This window comes from Sphaerodactylus townsendi, linkage group LG01 (assembly GCF_021028975.2).
Source record: "Sphaerodactylus townsendi isolate TG3544 linkage group LG01, MPM_Stown_v2.3, whole genome shotgun sequence".
NCBI lineage: Eukaryota > Metazoa > Chordata > Lepidosauria > Squamata > Sphaerodactylidae > Sphaerodactylus > Sphaerodactylus townsendi.
In genome coordinates, this window is record NC_059425.1 from 122393593 (window position 1) to 122415370 (window position 21778).

Genomic DNA, 21778 nt, shown 5'->3' on the forward strand with positions numbered 1-21778 from the left:
TTTTATTTATTTATGTTGGCAAAGAAATTGAAAAGATGCTGCTGGGCTCTTCCAGCCCTCTGCAGCTCAATATTAACGAAAGTGTTGGTATGAAAGGGATACCATGTGTTTTGTGACTAAAACTGGGCGAAAGAATGCCACAATTTATCACTGCCAATCCAAAAACTAGGCCAAAAATGAAAGTCTGCTTAAAGAGAACAGATCAAGCTACTCTCTTCCTCTGCCCAGGGAAAGAAGGGAAATACTTTTAATCATGCTTTAGAAACTCATTTTGCAGAGCAGTAAAATTCAAAAAAAATTGATGGGTAAAAGCTGGAACAAGCAAGTAGGAAAACAGCATCACTGGATGGATGCAAAGTGCTTTTCCTGCTACCCTGGCTAACAACTACCAAATATTCCCCTACTATTAGGGTACTGGACAACAACAGCCTTTCAGCCATAGCTGTTACGTTCAGGAAAACACAGGCATCCGTTACTGTATTCTTCCAGTTTAGGAGTCCAGGCTCTTTACCTTGGTACCAAACACAAATCCAGTCAGTCACACATCAGGGAGTGAGAAGTAAAAATCAACTTTATTTTAGACAGCAGTCAAAATAGACTTCTAACTAATGGTAGAAGCAATATTACAATAAAAATTTGAAGGTTTCATAGAAACACATATGCCAATCACTCTTACATCATTTGTAACATTTTACAATGAAAAGACAGGTGAAGCCTCTTACAGACAACTTCACACAATCTATGATCAGAATATGGGAGGGGAAAGGGACTTACAGGTGGAGAAATTACTATGCTAATGAGACTCACTTTCTCACTTAGTTGACACTGTTACCTTGCTTTACGAGGTCACACAACAATGGCCCAAACTATAATTCATGCCCTTATCTCTTTAGATGGAGGAAAAAAAGACTGACTCGAACTGTCTGTCAAAAAACTGTCAACTGTGCCTCCTGTTACGTGGAACACCCTTGAACCCAGGGAAGGAATTCAGCTCCCTACTGTGCTGCTGTTCCACCAGGGAAATAATTCACACTTCAGCACATTCTGTTGAACAAGTTATGAGCACCAACTCCTGTCCTGGACAGATAGCCAAAGAATAGGACTGAGGGCCCCTAGCTTTAGATAAACACCAAAAGGGAATGATCTTTTCAGCAAACAGATAATTTAAACACCTTAATGTGTGTTAAGTCCTTACCAATTAAAAATAACTATGCCTTGGCTAAAACTATTAATAAAATAACTAGGAAAGCATTTCCATATCTTAGCCATTATTACAACAGTACAGATCAGGTACTGCACCATTAGCACTGAAAATGAAAGAAGAGCACTTGTGGGGGCAGAAAACCTGCCTCGTGTCCGTGTCCCTTTCTCGAACAGTTAAGAAGAAAAGCAATGCCCGCCTGGAGCATCCTCTCCAAAATAATATAATTGAGCCAGCATCAGCAACAGCAGCTTCTTGCCACACCTCCCCCCCCCCCCCCACGCCCAAGGGATCAGTGGCAGCTGTCGCGAGACTCGTCCGAAGGGGCGCCGGGGAAGAGAAAGGCGGGGGGGGGGGCAAACATGTGGCCTCCTGGCCAGGTGAGGGCGGAACCCACCCCAAAGCCCGTTCGCAGCAGAGGACCAAAAGAGAAAGGTCAGGGGGCGCCCAAGAAGCAGGAAGGAAACACCCCCGAAACGGCCTTTAAACCACCAGCAGCCTTGACAATCTGCAGCCCATTCCCCTCTTTGCCAAAACTTGAGACTTTCTGGGGGACCCCAGAGGAAGACGAGCTCAGTTAACATCAGGGGATTTAAAGGAGACGCAAGAGCTGCGGTGGGGAGACACAAGGCCGGCTTTAAGCTCTTCGTTTTGACCTCGAGCGTGAAACTGGCACGGCGGCAACTCTCCGTTCACCCGACAAGGAGTCGTCAAAGGAAAGGCCCCTTCCCGGTTCCCACCTCCTGTCCCCCCACGACCGCGTCCACTTCCCACCCCCTCCTGACCTGCTGGATGCCCGATCCAGAAGCGACAATTTTAAACAGGCCGCCTCCCCGCCTGCTCTCGGCGCCTCTCCGTCCCGCCTCTCCCCGACTTCATTGGCCGCGCCCTGCAAAGAGAGGCGGGTGCCACTTGCGGCTGTTCGTTTCTGGTTGTTGCGCTCCGGAGCTCAATTTGATCCGATTCGTTTCTCCATACTAGAAACGTGTGGACGGATTAATAAGCCGGCAGGAGGCTCCGAAATCAGACTAAAGCGCCTTCCCCTTGCAGTACAGTACATTGGAGTAATAACCTATAATAGTTCTCGCTCCCACCTCAAGGACTCTCGTGCTTTTAACAACTGCATGATATGTAGCAATTGAACATACAACTGTTTCCGGTTTTCCAGCTAGGAAACACCCATTTGTTGAATGTCTACCTGATGGGCAGCAAAATTTCTAGCAGGAAAAAAGTGGCTACCCTTCAGTTAACCACAATATAACGCCTGATCTGCGTCTGTTAGTTAACCATTTTTTGTTTTTTTGTAATTGGTTCTGGTAGGTGCTCAGGAGCAGCAGCAGCAGCAGCAGGCCATTGCTTTCACATCCTGCACGTGAACTTCCAAAGGCACCTGGTGGGCCACTGAGAGTAGCAGAGTGCTGGACTAGATGGACTCTGGTCTGATCCAGCAGGCTAGTTCTTATGTTCTTGGTAAACGAGGATCTAAACGGATCCTCCTGAATTCATATGATTTTTGAATTGTAATGAAACGAAACAACCATGAAACTATAAAATATGTCCTACTCTACAGGCAGCACCAAAACAATCACGCATCACATGCTCTCTAGTGCACCAGTGGCGCAAAAACCTGTTTGAAAAATAGGGATGTTCAAGCATACTCATGATTTTTGCGCTACCTCATCCCAAAACCACCATCACATCACAGCTCAAGCCCTCAGCCACAATCATGCATCACAACAACAATCAGAAATCATGAGGCTCCTTGAGGATCCCTGTTTTTCAAACAGGTTTTTGCACCACTGGTGCACCACGGAGGATGTGATGTGTGATTGTTGTGGTCAGACATGTGGCTAAGGGCTTGAGCTGTGATGTGATGGTGGTTTTGGGATGACTTAGTGCAGAAATCCTGAGGATCCCTGTTTTTCAAACAGGTTTTTGTGCCACTGGTGCGCCAAGGAGAATGTGATGCATGATTGTTTTAATTCTGCCTGTAGACTAGGACATGCTTTATAGTTTCATGGTTGTTTCATTTCATTACAATTCAAAAATCATATGAATTCAGGAGGATCTGTTTAGATCTTCATTTTACCCTTTTCCGTTCTGGGGAGCATGTGTGACTTGAGAGACATTGAGACTAACAAGGAAGGAGTATAACATGCCTGTGTTATTTATTCTAGAAAAATAACATTTCCAGATGTTCATTGCCAGATGTTCTGATCAGTTTCTCTCAATCACTGATTAAATTATAATCAGTGCATGCAAAATGAAACATGACTGGCACTTTTTATGGACAGCACCCTGTGACTTTCAGTGGCTGCCATCAGTTCAGAGATCAACAAATTACATTTTCTTAGCATGGTGATGAGTGATGGGAGAAATCTCCCTCATACTCATACTACTTTTATAGACTCCTGTTTACAGAAAAATCCTAACCTGGATATCTTGGAAGCTAAGCAGAGTTGGCCTTGGTTAGTACTTGGATAGAAGACTGCTAATTGGTTGCTATACAGAGGCAAGCAACGACAAACCATATCTGAACATCTCTTGCCTTGAAAACCTTACTGGTTTGCCATAAGTCAACTGTGACTTGATGGCACTTTACGTGCACAGACGTACCGAAATGGCAGCAAGCCTTAAAAGGTACACATTAAATGATAACTAATGAGACTGAAATGATACTTAATAATTTTAATTTTTTAGAGTCATTAATTTTCATTACCATAAGGGTTAGGGTTAGTACATAAGGTTGGAGGTACATTTATATTTTCATATTTTCTACTTGTAGATGCCTAGTACTCATGATAACTGTAACAGTTGGTGAGTAGGCTTCCACAATGTAGATACCATTTATGCATTAAAAGCCTAGTAATTGACAGCATGTATTAATGCCTGAGTATGGGATACAGAAAGGTGGCAAAATAGTGTTACCCATTTCTACTTATGGGACCAGTCAGGACTCTTGGAGAGGTATTTTAGTATGTTGCAGCAAAAAAAAAAATCTTCTGGAACCTTAAACAATAACAGGGTTACTATGGCAAAATCTTTTGTGGACCAGAGCTCTATCAGATACATGAAGTGCATCTAGAGTTGTCAGCACTGGGCTGGGAAATTCTGGGAGGTTTGGGGGTGGAGCCCAGAGACGTAGGTATAGATTTTTTATGGGGGGGTTCAGGGGTGGGGCCACACCCCCACCCGCCCCTAGGGCATGGCCACGCCTCTCCAAGCCCCGCCCCTGGCCTAGCGCTTATAAAAGCAGCTCTCCAAGGTCTCCAAGACTCCCCTGCCCTGCCCTGCCCAGCTCTCCAAGGTCTCCAGCTCTCCAAGACTGCCCTGCCCTGCCCCTCCCCTCTGGGCAGAGGCATAGAGGGAAAATGGAGCCTGGTGCAAAATCTGTTTTGCCCCCCCCCCCCCCCCCCCCCCGGGCAGCTACTGTGATGCTGGAATCCACCCCCAAGCACCATCACTTTCAATGGTGTTTAAACTAGAGAGCCCAAATTCTCCTTTTAAATCCACCTTAAAGGGAGAATCTGGGGTCCCTAGTTAAACAACATTGAAAGTGATGCTGTTTTGGGGTGGATTATCCCCCACCCTGAAACAGCATCACTTTCAATGTGGCGTAGTGGGTAAGAGCAGGTGCATTCTAAAATCTGGAGGAACCGGGTTTGATTCCCTGCTCTGCCGCTTGAGCTGTGGAGACTTATCTGGGGAATTCAGATTAGCCTGTGCACTCCCACACATGCCAGCTGGGTGACCTTGGGCTAGTCACAGCTTTTTGGAGCTCTCTCAGCCCCATCCACCTCACAGGGTGTTTGTTGTGAGGGGGGAAGGGCAAGGAGATTGTAAGCCCCTTTGAGTCTCCTGCAGGAGAGAAAGGGGGCATATAAATCCAAACTCTTCTTCTTCTTCTAAACTGAGGATCTCAGATTCTCCCTTTAAATCCATGCCGAAGGGGGTGGATTTAAAAGGAGAATCTGGGGAAATTTGGGGGGGTGCCTGCTGTCAGGGGTGCAATTGTTAAACTAGAAGCACCAAACTTTCAGGGTATCTTTAGGAGTCTCTCCTAATGATACCACCCAGGTTTGGTGAAGTTTGGTTCAGGGGGTCTAAAGTTATGGACCCTCAAAGGTGTAGCCCCCATCTCCTATTAGCTCCCATTGGAAACAATGGGGATGGGAGACCATAGCTTTGGACTCCCTGGACCAAACTTCACAAAACCTGGGTGGTATCAATAAGAGACTCTCCTAATAGTACATCCCAGGTTTGGTGAAGTTTGGTTCAGGATGTCCAAAGTTATGTACCCTCAAAGATGTAGCCTTCATCTTCTATTTGCTCCCATTGAAAACAATAAAGGATGGGGCACTCCCTTTGGGAGTCCATAGCTTTGGACCCCCTGGACCAAACTTCACAAAACCTGGGTGGTATCAATAAGAGACTCTCCTGATAATATATCCCAGGTTTGGTGAAGTTTGGTTCAGGGGGTATAAGGTTATGGACCCTCCAAGTGTAGCCCCCATCTTCTATTAGCTCCCATTGGAAACAATGGAGGATGGGGCACCCCCTTTGGGAGTCCATAACTTTGGACCCCCTGGACCAAACCTCACCAAACCTGGCAGGTATCATCAGGAGAGTCCCCCAAACAATCCCTAAAGGCTGTTAGCCCAAACAATGCGCCCCTGCAGGCCAAAAACCGAAAAAAGCACTAAAATGTTTTAAAAACCCACAAACGGAGGGGCGGAGCTTCGGACATGAATGGGGGGGTTCAAACCGGAGAACCCCCGCCTTACCTACGTGCATGGTGGAGCCAGAGGAGGATGGAATTTGGGGAGACACCTCAGTAGAGTATAATGCCATATAGTTGACCCTTCAAAGCAATCATTTTCTCCATGGTAACTGATCTCTATTGTCTGGAGATCAGTTGTAATTCTGGGAGATTTCTAAACTCTACCATGTGGCTGGCAACCCTTAGTGCAGCGGTTCTCAACCTGTGGGTCGTGACCCCTTTGGGGGTTGAATGACCCTTTCACAGCGGTCGCCTAAGACCATCGGAAAACACATATTTCCGATGGTCTAAGGAACCGAGTCACAAATAATTTTATGGTTGGGGGTCAACACAACATGAGAAACTGTATTAAAGGGTCATGGCATTAGGAAGGTTGAGAACCACTGCCTTAGTATATCCTCAGCTTCTCTCTCGCTCTTGCTCACTTGCCCTCACACATACACGAACAAAAGGAGAATCAAAAGTTAATGAAATGTAAGAGGCATGGTCTGAATGCGTCATTTTCATGCAAAGCTCAGATATAATGAAAATATAATCTTGCTAGCCTTTCCAAACTAATTTAACACTCATAGTGTGAGAGAAACCCATACTCTTAATGAGACCTTATTGAACAGCATAGCATTTCCTGAAAAATTACAAACCAGAATTTCTTTTGTTGAAGAATTGTGATTATCAGATTCAGCAGCAAATCAGGGAACTAAAATAGATATGATTAGCTTTTGAAACTTTTAAAAAAGGTATTCTTTCATAATAGTGTTTGCCATGTACTACAGTGTAAAAATGAATTATTTTAGCTTTAGCTTGAAGATATATTTGCAATTTGAACACTCAAAATTTGTCCCAAAGGCAAAGAAAATAGATCTAATATTTTCTCTCACATAACAATCTGGGAAAATTACTGAACAGTTGTGCTAGAAAGGTTAACCAACATTTTCAGATTCAAATCTAGAATTAAAATGTTATTCACCATTTTCAGATGGTTGGTTTCAGAATCATTTATTTCAATAAGATTATTTAAGTTAAAATTGTCTGAGCATGGCGTTTCAGTAGAACAATTCTAGTAGTCCTCTAATGTGGTTTGTTGGGGCTTGCATACTTCAGACTATGTTTGTTTTCATTTCATCCTTCAGTGATATGAATCATTCAAAAGTTCTGACCCCATTCCAAGAGAAATTGAAGCTAATAGCTACAATATGAGCAGCAATATTGGGAAACTCCCTGCTTTTCTGGCTGTTGTCATGGAACCAATTTGACTGGCAAGGGACTCTTTAGAAAGGCCAGTTTGGAATGTAAAGCCTCCCCCCCCCCCTTGGTTTTCCATCCAGAAATGAGAAAACAGTTGGCTGAACATCTGCATAGGCTACTTTGATGGTTTCTTTGAAAATTCCTCCTCCTACAGTGATTATTTGTCAGTGGAGACATAATGTATTCTGGTACTGTTCTCTTGCATTCCTGCTCCCAACTTTGCCAGAATATCATAGGAAAAACTACACTGTGTCACAATAAAATTGCAGTTCAAATACATGTCAAGTCTTTAAAATAATGCTAATTTTGTAGAAACTACAACAATCTTATTGACAGCTCATCTATTTGGAGTATGGGTTATATAGAAACATGTAGGACATATACATCACTGCTGGTGCCATGATATTGGGATGGGGCTGTGGCTCAGTGGAAGAGCATCTGTGTGGCATGCAGAAGGCCTCAGGTTCAATTCCAAGTGTTTCTAGTTAAGAATCAGGATGTAATTGATATGAAAGATCTTGGAGTAAAACTCTGGAGACCTGCTGCCACTCAGGTCCTTCCACACATGCAGAATAATGCATTTTCAATCCACTTTCACAATTGTTTGAAAGTGGATTTTGCTATTTCGCACAGTAAAATCCAGCTGCAAACTGAATTGAAAGTGCATTATTCTACATGTGCAGAAAGGGCCTCAGAGTACATGATATTGACCTCAAAAAGGCAGCATTATGGTTTTATATGAACGTTTTTTGTATAATATATATTGGAATATACTGGTTCCAGATTCTTAAGATGGACCATTTCAGACACTTTATTCATGTTTCTGAATCAAGATTGAACCATTTGCCTGTGCCTGCAAGTTGAAAAGGTCTGGTTTAGCTCTACTATATCTATTGTCAACAAATTAAAAAATATTTTTATAGGAAGGGGAAAGCTGGCAGTATTTTGATACTACTTAAATGTCAGAAGAAATTAAGGGATTGTAATCAAGGACACAAACAGGGTGATTATGGGAAGACTTTTTCTCCCCCTCGTTATCCTTGCTGTCAAGAGACAGTGGCAATTTCTTCCTGTTTGTAGCCTGAACAATTACTTGCATAAACAATCAAAAGAACCCACTAATTTATTTCAGAGTCACTGGAACACAGTACAAGTGAGAAAAAAAACCCAATCATGGGGGGGGGGGGTTGCCTCAAAGAACACTGGTAACCTTGTCATAAAAAGGGCACATTTTGGCTTTCCAGTTTATGGGCAGCAGGTCCTTTTTGTCACAAAAGTAAATAATTATCCCTCATAAATATAATGTAATTGCTCTATACAAAATTAAGTGCACCTAAGGTCACTGAAAATGATTCTGCATACGATTGACCCATAAATTGTATAAATATATTTTCTGTTTTATTTATTTTAAGTGCTGCTCATTAAGTGGTGCTCATTTAAGAAGATAGCAACTCTGTTTTCTGTTTCTATCTCTGTTGAGATGAAAAAGAGGAAAAACAAGTAAGAAAATAGTTTTAGTCATAACAAGAAAGAAGCATCCAAATGGTTACTTGCCAGGAATGTTTGGCTCTGAGCAGAAGAGCTAAAGTCAACAGGTTAGAAAATGTTGGTATGGCCTATTTTTGCTGAATTTTAGTTTTAGCTTGTCAGATACTTAGTGAATAATTGTTTCAGTTCTTTTGAAGTTCCAATGCAGGTGGAATTTGATTGCATCAAAGATCTGATTACAGAACTGTAAAGCAAAGACTATTATTACTACCTTAGTATGGTTATGTTAACGTTGGAGCCACTTACCTTTCAAAACAACTTGCAAATCATTTAAGAACACATTGTAAAAACAACTTGCATATCATTTAAGAACACAACGTAATTTTCTTTAATGGAAATAAGTTGTAGTTTACCTCAAGTAAACTACATTAAATTCAATATGGTGGTTAGACTAGGATCTGGGAGATCCAGGTTGAAATCCCCACTCTGCCATGGAGCCTCGCTGAGTGATCTGGGACTAGCCACATACTCTCAGTCTAACATACTTCACATGGTTGTTGTGAGGATAAAATACAGCAGGGGCCAAAGATGTTGTAAGCCAATTTGGGTCCCTATTGGGGAGAAAAGTGGGATATACATTATAATAATAAAATAATATGATTATTTCTGGTAACTAGGCTTGTGATTGTAACCTTTTGTGGTTCCAGACTTTTTGATTCTTTTCATTTCCTTCCTCATTTTATCCTAACTAATTTCTTTTAAAGTAATTTAAGCTAAGAGACTATTGGCCCAAAGATACCTACTAATCAAGATTTAATTTGGATTTCCCTTATTCATGTCTGACAGCCTTTTCACTACAGCACAATAGCTCTCCAAGTGAAATATGAATATGATTTTTTGGGCTGTACCTGAAAAGTTCAACATGAGCTGCCCATATTGTTTGATAATGACAAAATTATTTTTACTTGCTACATTTCCACTACACTTTTCCCCTTGTAAGCTGCCCTGAGCCTGGCCTTTGGCTGGGGTAGGGCAGGAGATAAATACAACAATAACAGCAGCAGCAGCAACAGGGTGGCACTTGAAACATTTTCAAATATACAAAATCAACATCTATCAGATTCAAAAGGTAGCCCTGCTGGGATCTGCACAAATATTATGCCAATACATTACAACTTCCTAGACCTCTGAGTGAGGCTTGAATTGTAATGAAATGAAAGAGAATATAAGAACTATGTTATTTCCTAATATACCAATTAGTTGAAATCAAATTATAAATTAATCTGGAGAGAAGTTAAGGGAGACCTGGAAAAATGGGAAAAGACTCAATTTTCCCCCCTAGGAAAGACAGCATTGATAAAAAAATAATGTCTTACCTAAGATGATGTACCTCTTTCAGAATTTGCCAATTTCTTTACCAAAGAGTATTTCTGATAAATGGATAAAGGATATAACAAGTTTTTTTGCAAAAATAATAGAGCCAAAATAAAATATGCAATAATGATTGATGAGAAAATGAGGGGAGGATTAGGCCTGCTGGGCCTACAAATAGACCGTTTTTCATAGTATTACTGGGAGTTTTATGTACCATGAGCCCAACACTCTAGTTTGGCTAAAAGACTGAATAACTTTAAGAGATTTAAGATTATTAGCCCTTGAAGGTTACGACTTATTAAGAGGCTGACACGCATACCTCTGGCCCAGGGGTAGGGAACCTGCGGCTCTCCAGATGTTCAGGAACTACAATTCCCATCAGCCTCTGTCAGCATGGCCAATTGGCCATGCTGGTAGGGGCTGATGGGAATTGTAGTTCCTGAACATCTGGAGAGCCGCAGGTTCCCTACCCCTGCTCTGGCCGAATAAAAATAATTTAGAGCAGAAACAATACAAATACCATTTAATTAGGAAATCCCTTATTAAGATCTAGAATAAATATAAGAACAGGTTTTATACAAAAACACTAGGATGGATTTTGAGGGCGGAATCGCTCCAAATCAAAGAATTTTATAAAAATTGGAACTGGCCAACTTACAGGGAAATTTTAATTAGAAAAAATGACATATTAAAAATGAAAGATAGGGAAGAGTTTCACAATGGAGAAAAATGCTGTCAGTGGTATAGAATATTAAATTAAAAGAGGATTTTAAGAAAATCAGATAGGAGGAATACTCATGCAACCTGCTATATTTGAAGAATAATTATGCAAAGATGAAAAAAGCTGATTAGTAAAATGTACAAAATGCTATTAGAATTGAAATCTGAAACAGAAGTGGTGAAAGAAACAAGGATTAGATGGGCAACTGACATAAAAATAAATATTAGTTTAGAGGATTGGACAAAACTTTGGAGGAGAAATTATAAATTTATGTTGTCGATGAATCTGAAAGAAAGCAGCCTAGAGATGTTTCACAGATGGTATTATACCCCATAACAAATAGCGAAAATGAATAAAAATTTACATGATTATTGCTGGAAATGTAATAAAAATCTGGGAACATTTGTACACATGTGTTGGGATTGCCCAAAAATATTGGAAAGAAATAATTCATGGGAAAATGTTCAAAGTAAAAATTAAGACGAAAGCAGAATTATTTTTGTTGGGTCTGACAGTTGATAAGAAGGTTTTGAAATATGATAAACTATTTATTTGTTTGATAATATTAGCAAGAAAAAGAATTAGCATGGAATTAGAAAAGAAAAAACATACCAATGTTAGAAGAATGGGAGCAGAAGATCCTACAAAAAAGAAATTGGACAAATTAACCTGGATACTGCAAGATCAAGTAGATCAATTTGGAAGTACTTGGAAACCGACTATCTCTTATTATAAAAACATGACAGTTAAATAAGTTTAATTTAAATATCTTACTTGTTGGGCCAAAAGAAAAATATCTGTACAGGTATAGGTTTAGATTATTTTGGTAAGAAATTACTATTACATGTCAGTTTAGAATAACTGATTAAATTGTCATAGAAAATATAGTATATAAATCTTTTTTCTTTATATTCTCTTGTACGATATAATTAATCAAATGACATGATTGTGATTTAGATAAAGATTAGATAAAGATTTAATGTAAAGGTGAACTAGTATAAAAGTATGTTATAAAATTTGACCATTTTCATAGTATAACTGGAAGTTTTATGTAACAAAGAATTTTGGATGAGGTTTCTTTTTCACTGAAAACTTTTCTTTTATAACTTTTATTCTTACTATCTTTTATTTTCTGCTTTTCTCTATTTTTCCTTTCCTTTCCTTATTTTGTCTCTATTAAGAATTGGTAGGCTTATTAGTACTAAGGAAAGTTCAACAAGGTGCTTCCTGTTAGTGTGCTGTTAAAATGTAATCACATTTTTATTAGATGCAACAGATATGGCAGTATTCTAGAGATGACAGGTGGAAGAACAGCTGCATCCACATTTGATGACTAGGAAGCCAAGATTTTTTAAATAAATAAATAAATTTGAAACTGCTTTCAGTACTACAGCAAGATATTATTGCTCTCCAGTGGAATCTACAATCTGTTAACAGTCATTCTGGGCACCATGGGTAAAGAGGCTCTAGATTACATCACCACCACCACCACCACCACCACCACCACCACCACCACCCATGGATCACAAATACACTGGTGACATTTCTAGATCTGGATCATGAGGAAAGAAGTCTTTGAAAGTTTTCAAGAAGACTTCAAACTCTTACACCACTTTACCATCAACCTGCGCTTGGCCCTGGGCCGGTCACATAGCAAGATTGTTTTCGGGACACCATTGCACCTTCAGCCCTTCATCTGATGCGCCCCGCGCTTTCTTCTGGGACTTGTAGTTCCGTTTAAACCCGGAAGCTCCAAAGCTCCCGTTCATAGGCAGCCCCAGATGCAAACACCCGGAGATTGGCTAGATTTAGAATAGGATTGGCTGAAACTGTTATCTATCATGTTCCCATGCAGCCGAGAAGCATTGCGCTCAGGAGTGAGGGGTGGCCCATCGTCGCCTCCCTCTGGGTGGGCAGCGGCAGCACTCGCCAAATAGGGCAAGGGGGGCGCCGTGGAGGGCGTCACCCGCTCGCAGTTCTTGGGTAGCGGGTCGTCCAGACTTTCTTCCCTGACGAAGAAGCGGTGAGAGCCGGAGCTTCGGCGGCCCTCTTTTTCTCATGGGTCGCTTCTTGGCTTGGTCGAAGCGCGAGCCATTGGGGAGACAGAAGCCAGAGGGCGACCGGCGGTTCTGTGTTGGAAGCAAGCAAACCTGCATGGGGACTTTGCTCCGCTTTTCAAACCCTTGACGCTGCAAGCGGTTCCCGAGGACCAGCAGGGAGACGCCACCATTTGGCTGCCCGCTGTGCCCCCCGTTAAGTTTTCTTGGCTGCTTCACGCCACATCTAACCTTGTGGGTCCCACCCGGGCAGAGCCCCTTTCTCTTCACCATATACACTTCGACTCAGGAGAGGAGCTTCTTCCAGCCCCGTACCTTGTTCTAAGTTTTATGGGCTGTGGAAGTGGAGCGATTCGCCGTCTAAGCAGGGCAGCCCTCTCGCCGTCTCCGCCTCCCTCCTCTTGCTGCCGAGGGTGGGTGCACTTCTTTGCCAAACAGGCATCAGCATGAGGACTGACAGGTGACTGGAGTTTTCGAGGGTGTTTGGGGACCTTCCTTCCGTCCTTTCCTCCGGATTGTTTGGTATTCTTGCTCCTTTGATTTTTCCAACCATGACGACGAATTGAGGTTTTTGAAAAGGGTGAAGAGCATCTTCTGAATCGCGGTGTCTGCTGAAATAATGGCTGCTGACCGAGATGGAGAAGTGAGGTGGGATGGGCTACGCAGCAGGGATGCCAACGCCAGAGACAGTGCCTTGGAAAACATCAGGCAAGCAGCCCTGAAGAAAAGTGAGGCTATGGCCCTTGCCAAAGAAAAAACGGCTCCTCCAGCAGCAGCAGTAGCAGCAGCAGCAGAAGGGCTCTTGCCTTCTGCTCATGGGGCTTCAGGTGGGCTGAACGAGATGCTCGCACGTCTGCTGATGCTGTCCAAGAGGTGTCCCTTCCAAGATGTGAGAGAGAAGAGTGAGGCCATTCTGAGGAGTGTTCAGGTAAAAATGTGGCTTGTATTTTTTTTTCTGCAGCCAGCAGGCCACTACAGTGTTGTCTTGAAAAGTACTTGGAGCTCTTCCCATTCATCTGCACATCTTGGAACCAGCTGGGAACTAAGTTTTGCTGACTTCTGTGTGTCTTAGTTTTGTCTCATTATGCCTAGGATGCCTCACTATGCTTGCCAACTTTGTGTATGCTTAAAAAGAGAACTTACATGTATCCCTTTATGTCACTTGGGAAGAGTGTGTGGGTCTTTTCTTATTTCCACAAAAGCCCAGTGTGGTAAGTTAGGTAAAGTTATAGTGATTAGCCCAAGATCATCCTGTAAACTTCATGGCTAAATTGTCTTGCCTAAAAGCCAAACTATTTTGACTGTTATAGATTTCACGTGATTGTTTATTCTAGAATGACTATATTTTCTTAATGGATCTAGATGCTGTTGTATGCTACCCATTGCATTCAAGTTTTTCCATATTTTAGGTGTCTTTTAAAGACCAGATTTCTTTTCATTTAAAACTGAATTGCAGTGTCAACTGGCCACATATGGACCAACAAAGTGCTATTAAGACTTGCCAAGATTATATACTGTGGCATTCCACAACTGAGTTTCTTCTCTGCCCCTATTTTCCTTGTCTTATTTTAAAGCTTCTGACTCTGTGGTGATTAATTAATCACTTCCTGTTCCTTTCTGATGACTATTTGAAATATATTTTATGGGCACTGTCTCTTTTAGAGGAAAGTATCCAAGGCATACAATGAAAGGTATAATTTCAGCCACTTGTTTCCAGTACAGTACTCCATATTGGCCTTAACTTCATTTTTCCTTCCAAGAAAACAGTACTTGAATCTTAACCTTCAGAGAGGGCATTGCTAGTTTTGAAGGAATATATTCAACTACGGTATATTAATGCTATTTGAAACCCACATTGCAGATCTACTTGAAGATTGATGCGTAAAAGGAATCTGGAGTGCAGAAAGGAAATCTTATGGTAACAGCCTGATTGTGGATTCAGGTTGCCAACAAAGGTCATTCTCAGCTCTGCTACTGGAGAAAATTTGGCTAGACTGTTTTGGACTGAGCCTTGGAGTGACAGAGCACTTAATATGTGCTCTGCTACTAAGCTTTGGTCTCTTTTTGAGTGACAAGGATGATTGTGCACTAGTGTTAAACTGTGATTTAACTTTTGAAGATACATTTATTAAAAAAAGACTTCATGTTAATTTAGGAGAATCCTAAATTATGAATCCTAAGAGCTCTGCCAGTGTTCCTACAGCTACGACTGAACCTGTTTGTACACTTGCGTAAAGTTATTAGAAATTCTCATTCAAAACCTCAGTCTAGTATTTTTATAAAATCAGGCATTAGTAATCATCTTTAGTGATCTTGATATACATAAGCCTGATATCTTTGCAGGCATTCTGAACAGTTGTGAATGAATCTAAACAGTTAAAAAAATGTGGATGTTTTGAAGCACGGCAGAGAGACTGGTTTTTAGCAAAAAATGGAATTTCTGCAAAAATCCAATACTTTCTTATTGAAGTTGAAGTGTTTTTACTGCTTTAACAGCATAAATATATCTTAAAATAGAATTTACAAGTATAAATGCTATAGTTTTATACAAGCAATATTACAAATATATCTAACGTTTGAGAGAGAGAGCAACAAACTGTTTCATCTTGTGCTACTTTTGCATACATATCTTAATTTTTACCATTGGAGAGACAGGATAAATCTTTTGAAAATAGTAAACAACTTTTTAAAGAAACAAATGAAAGAATCTTTGGGTAGAAACAGTTTCATCCAGTCACAATAGGTTTAGCAAGACAATTCATTAAACTTTATAATAGTGAAGATGCTCAAATCTTCACTAATGCATGCACATTATATTAACTCTTTGCTGCATATAAAAAATGAATGTATCTTTGAAATATGTTGTTCATGTGTACAGTGCTCACTTATGGTGATCTGCAGCATTACATAGCTTTATAGTAGACATTCAGAGTAACTCCTCAAATGGGATCTTTAAGATTAACAGCCCAATGGGGGTGGGGAGGGAAGTGAAGTGAAGTGAAGGGACTTGGGGAATCAGCATGTCACTCTGACAATGGGTGCCCACCTCACCAGTGCAAGTGGTAAAATGCTATCAGAGGGTGCAAAGAGGGCAGCAGGTAGGTGCCGCACAGCTTGACGGCCCCAGACCTGGACGCTTGGGCCTCAGAGTTGCGCTGGCCTAAAGCTGACTGTCAGTACAGGTGGGGGCAGGCTATGGGTGGAATTGACTTTGAAGAAGATCAGCTTAAGCTCGGAATGAGCGAATTCCCCGCATTAACAGCGCCTTGGCTTAAGCCCCCCTCAAAGGGTGGCACGAGTCTGATTTGAGCTGTGAAGGGCTTTCAGGGGACTGGGGTTTTTCTTCTTTTCGCTGCCTCCCTTCGCCACCTGGAAGCCCTCTTGGAGGTGGCATGGTGAAGTAGCAGCAACACTGTCTATGGCTGCTAGAGCCCTCTGGATTGGGTCAGATTTCTGAGTCAGATTTCATCTTGTCTTAAAAACCATGTCACTTGTTCCAAAAATATATATAATGTTTAACACACACACACCCCCTTTTGTGCTTTCATAATTTTCGGTAAGCTATGCAAACTATGGTTGGTAAGAATAGTTATCCATGGAGCAGATAACCTAGTTCCATTTATTTGCAGGTGAAAAATACAAGCCATTGCACTGTTACATTTATTCCCTTTTCCCCAGATCTTGTAATAGGGTAGGTTCTTTTGGGTTTTAGTATGGTGTGAGTTTAATGTTGTTTGGCAGTGGATACAGAAGTAATTTAATGCATCAGTCCTGACAATTTCAATGTGCACATCTCTACTTGCTTTTGATATATTTTGTGCCTGCGACTGCCATTTTTGAGCACTTTCTTCATTGCAAAAATGATGTTCACTGTTCAGATAACTGGGTTGTATATGGGCTGTTTTGCATAGAACCGTGCTACTATATTAGGAGTGGTTTAATTTGCCATCAGTACAAATGCCAACTGAATATAATTGTGACTTGTTCCCTGACAAAGTTGAGGCAACCGATGAGCAGCATGAAGCTTATCTTGGGTTGCCTAGCATCGAATGTGACTTCAGGCATGGAAGGTTTATCTTTCAGCTATACTTTTTGCTTTGATAAAGGACTGTGTGTTGGAAAGGGGAGAAGGGCAGTTACAAAAGGGGAAGGAAACCGTGTTTCCATGTCATAAATTTTAAAATCAGTTTTCCCTTTCATTAAGTGTGGCTTGCTTTGTAAAAATTAAATATGCTGAGATCACTCTGAAAGCTGGCAGTCGAGTTGCTTCAGGTTGATTGCTAATTTATTTGGCATATGCAACTGAAGTCTTTATGCTAAGAATAGGCTGACATTGGCTATTACATGTATCTACCCTATCAGAACGTGTTAATGTTAGATGATCCTGATGGGATAGGAGGGGAAGGTACAATTTTGCTTCTCACCTATAGAGAAAATATTAGAATAAAGGATTGCTTGATCCCAGTCTCTGTGTTATATACGCCTGAAGATATAGTTTGTACATTGTCAAACAGAGAATGCCCTATACCAAGATCCACCTAGTGTATCATTTGTAATAATAATCCCAGTCATCCTTAGCTGGTCCATTGTTAATTAAGCAGTGGCCCACTGATGGCATGTATCTACTTTCTATCCGTACCTGGTTGGTATTAGAGAGTTTTCCTTTAAATGTTTTAAATGTTATAGGTAAAATGTTCTTGCTATGGTGCACAGAGAACAGTTGAAAAGAATGTTTGATTTAAGTGACCCTTGTTTTTAGGATGACACATGCAGAAAATGTTATGTAGAGCAGCTATGTGTTGTTCCTAAATTAACATTAGAATTTTCCATCCATTTTGCCAACTCAGAGCAGTGTGCTTAATGTGGCAATCGTCAAATGGAACATTCAAAAATATCTTGCAGTATGTTTGTATAATGAATGCTTTCTTGTAGTACATCAGATTCTGTTTCTAGGGTCTATCTCAGGGGTAGGGAACCTGCGGCTCTCCAGATGTTCAGGAACTACAATTCCCATCAGCCCCTACCAGCATGGCCAATTGGCCATGCTGGTAGGGGCTGATGGGAATTGTAGTTCCCGAACATCTGGAGAGCCGCAGGTTCCCTACCCCTGGTCTATCTAGTCTTGATTAAAAAATTTTTTTCATTAACATTGAAGAATTTTCAAGTACCTAGATCAGTGGTGGCAATCCTATGGCACTTTAGATGTTCATGGACTACAATTCCCATCAGCCCATGCCAGCATGGCCAATTGGCAGGGGCTGATGGGAATTGTAGTCCATGAACATCTGGAGTGCCATAGGTTCGCCACCACAGACCTAGATTTTACAGTTAAGAGACTTCCAGTGCCATACTAAGCAGAGTAATACCCTTCCAGACCTATTGAATTAAATGGATTGAGAAGGGTGTACCTCATTGTAGGAAGAATGTGCCAATTGAGTCTCAACTGACTCATGACGACCACATCCACAGGGTATTTCAGTCAAGAGATGAGCAGAGGTAGTTTGCCATTGACTGTATACCAATCCCAGCCTTATTTAGTGGTCTCCCTTGAAAGTATGGACCAATTACTCCTAAGTTCTGACATGCCCAGGGTAAGCTGGCTATTCAGGCTATTCATTTTAAGATGGCAGTGTTAATCATTATTAATTTCTACTGTTATGTTCTGAGTTACATGAGTCCTCCAGGTTGCTCAGTGGATTGATAAATTAGCCCTTAACAAAGAAATCAGTGGCATTTTCAACATGGAATCAAAATATGCTTATGTTATTGTGATTATAATTAACAGTTTGCACCTCTTTTTAAATACAGTAATGAGCAACAAATGACTAAAATCAGAACAAGTGTAAAATAAACTTATGTTGTAAGAGATCTAATCAGAAATTTCTTAAGGTGGCCTAATCTTTTCTCATCCCATATTGATTGCTGTATAACAATATAATAGGCATGAATTCTGTGAATTTGGCTTTCTTCTCAGATCTTGGCAGATCTCCATAATTTAAATACATTTGCATTGATTTTAAATGGAGCTAAATTGGTTCTATCTTATGTCTAATAATGACTTGAGTTCTACCTGATCTGTGGATCCTTAAATCTGTGCTTCAAGGCCATTTTCACAGTTTAAAAAACCCACCAATTTGGGGGACATTCCCTGTAGGCTTGCAGAGAATTTTGAAAACTTTTAAAATGGATGGGGGGATTTAACTCCTTGCAAATGGAGGAGCCCTGTCTGTGCTTGAGCACACAATGCACTTCTGCTGGCTGGACATCATCCGCTCGCCTCACCGTGTGCTGCAGATATTGGAGGAGCGGGAGCTGCTGGTGCCCCTTGCACCACGTACGAAGAGGGGATAAGAACTGTAAGCAGGAGAGACTTTGATGCTTTCCTGAGGGCTGGGAGGGGATGGCAAAGGGTGGCTTTGGAAAAAGTGAACAAACTTTCTGTCTCCCCCGCCCCCTTTTCCTCCTCTCTGTGCATGGTGGAAGACAGAGTACTAGCTCTCCCCACTTGGGGAGGAAGAAGTCATCACTGCTGCCACACTCACTCTCCCATGGGAAAAAGAAGTTGCAATTTGCCCCTACAGCTGGAGAGGAGGAGGGAGGAGGAAGAGTTGTGGTTTGCCCTGCCCACAGGAGGATGACATCAGCAAAGCAGCTGCAGAGGAAGCAACTGCTGCTACAACACACACACTCTTATGTAAAGCTCAGGCAGGTAGATGTGTGGGAGCAAAGACTCACTGGCAAGTTCAGGCGGGGTAAGAAGGATGGACTGGCGGGAACAGGGAGGAGTGGGAACCATTAATGCTGCCCCACCACAGCTGCTGTGTAAACTGCAGAAGGATGTCAGTGTGGCCAGGGAGGCAGGAGCTGCTAGAGTACTCCCCCCCCCCTTTTAAAAAATAGGAACTGGTGAGTGCATGAGCCAGGTGGGCTGGCAGATTATGAAGGGGAGGGGACAGCAGCCATGGTAGTGTTGTTGGGAGAGGACTGCCCAGCGAGTGGCTTGCTCAGTGGGGAAGGAGGGGGGAAGTGGAGGATAGGATTCCCCCAGTAAGTCTTTTGGTTCCTCAGTTGTTGTACTGGTTGTGCTAATTCCACTTTGTTCCTGTGATTCATAGAGGCTTGATTTAAAGTTTTGTAAGTTTGAAACATGGTGGTTCATATTACAGTCTGCAGTTTATAGATGTTGATCATTTCTAGTTAAATGTGTACTTTAAAAAGAAAAGCATTCAGAGTTGGGAATGTGAGGTTTGGTCTAGAAAAAAATTGAAGTGGTCAATTGAGTGATGTCTGTAATGTTTCTTTGTAACACTTTTTTTGCAATTAAAACACCAGAAGTATAGTCTTACTCAGAGCTATACCCTTCTAACCATTGATGTTAAAGATGTTAAAATTCTGATTTTATGTTTCATGTCTAATCTGTTTTATGTGTTTGTAAGCTGCCTTAAAGTCTGGAAGGAAGGTGGCTAATAAATACTTTAAATAATAAATAAATAAAATTGTGCTGAGAATCCAGTTTTCTTTAGGTCTGGTTCTCTTTAAGAGTGCTCTTGTTCTTGTGGCTGTTCATTTTCCTTTTGACCTTTTGCTGTGCTTGCAAGGTTTTATATCTTAATATGTATGTTATAAAATATATGTCATGGATTCTAAGATACTTAGAAAAAGGCAAGCCTAGAAATATTCTAAATAACAAAGCAACAATTTAAACAACATTTATTTTATGCCGGTTCATAGGACTTGTGTTGCCTTGCAAGTGATTGCTGACAGAGCTGGTGCCAAATGATAATTTTGCATATTTGAAATGCATATTTACACAGTAGCAGGCTGTTCAGTGCAAAAACAGCTTTGTCAGTCTTTCCTCTCTGTTCTCTTAACCTCCCTACTGATAGAGTTCATGTGGAGGATTTATACTTCTACAGAGAAGAATAGCATGCTGCATGTGACCAGGTTTGAGATGCTTGTTTGACCTCTGTCTTAAGGGTTGCTTAGTTTCTGGATAGCGACTAAGTGCTTAGTTGTGCACAACAGCATATGTTCCTTCTGCTCCACCAAAAAAAAATGGGAGAAATGCAGTATAACTTCAATATGGCCAAGAACAGATCTAATTTGGGTAGCCTTCATCGTACTTTCTACTAAGCACAAAGCAAGGGAATCTATGCCAAACTGACATGGATCAATTCAGTCATCATAACTGCAAACTTTTGTATCCTGAGGCCCGAGTGTTGCTTCTCGGCTTCATATGGGTCTGTTCAACTGTGTCAATGTTCGTAATCAAGCAGAGTGCTTAGGCCTGGCCTAACTTTCATAATATACGCAGAAATATGTTTACTCCAAATATTCTTTCAGCAAATTAAAATAATGTAGGTTCTTGTTTCTACCAGCACCTAGAAGAAAAGAAGTGATCTGAATCTAAGTAGTGTTCGTTAAGTATTCTTCCTTTTAGTTGCTCAAAATGCTTCTATTTACATTGATTAGTGCTTCTGTAAAAGGAAGAGATTATTTTAGTTAGAAATATAACAGCAGTTTTTAAAATTCTTTTCAACCATACAAACTGTTTGTGATCACTTGAGGTAATGCTTTATTTCTATTAAAAGATGGGAAATATTTTTCCTGATTTCATGAAGTAGCAAGCTGTACTTTCAAATAGTAATTGTCCTATTTAGAAGCTTATAGAAAATTAAAAGGTCAACTATTGGATAGAGAGTTCTCTACCCTAAACACTGCAGCCAAGAAAACGTGCTCCCCCCTGTATTTTTCTCTCCCATTTGAATGGAGCCACTTGGCACACTACCTGTATTGCTTAATAAACCCTGCTCAAAGGAGAGCCATAATGCTTGCCAGGTTTAATGTTATGCCTTCTGCCTTGTTACACGGCAGATTTAATAAGCAAGAAAAGGCTAAAAGATTGTGCCCAT

The 21778-nt window shown here is 41.1% G+C and overlaps 2 protein-coding genes across 7 annotated transcripts in view; one reads left to right on the forward strand and one right to left on the reverse strand.

Moving 5' to 3' along the window:
- Positions 1-12557, reverse strand: part of CEP57L1 (centrosomal protein 57 like 1) — a 36342-nt gene extending 23785 nt beyond the window's left edge. Inside the window, exons 1-2 of one of the 5 annotated variants that reach the window (XM_048493139.1) lie at positions 12428-12513; positions 10091-10144 (exon numbers count right to left, since the gene is read on the reverse strand). Coding sequence is in view for 1 of the 5 variants with exons in the window: in XM_048493117.1 (XP_048349074.1) it covers positions 12428-12430 (3 nt within the window). In the remaining 4 variants the exon portion in view is untranslated. Of the gene's footprint in view, positions 1-1986; positions 2116-9127; positions 9247-10090; positions 10145-11421; positions 11446-12427 lie in introns of those variants that run through there. The other 4 variants (XM_048493117.1, XM_048493148.1, XM_048493156.1 and 1 more) reach the window with 4 other exon arrangements.
- Positions 12558-12663: 106 nt separating this feature from the next.
- The window catches only part of SESN1 (sestrin 1), a 69442-nt gene continuing 60327 nt past the window's right edge, over positions 12664-21778 (forward strand). The window contains exon 1 of one of the 2 annotated variants that reach the window (XM_048493087.1): positions 12664-13794. In XM_048493087.1, coding sequence (XP_048349044.1) covers positions 13486-13794 — 309 coding nt within the window. In that variant the 5' untranslated portion in view covers positions 12664-13485. The remainder of the gene's footprint in view (positions 13795-21778) is intronic. The other variant, XM_048493079.1, reaches the window with a different exon arrangement.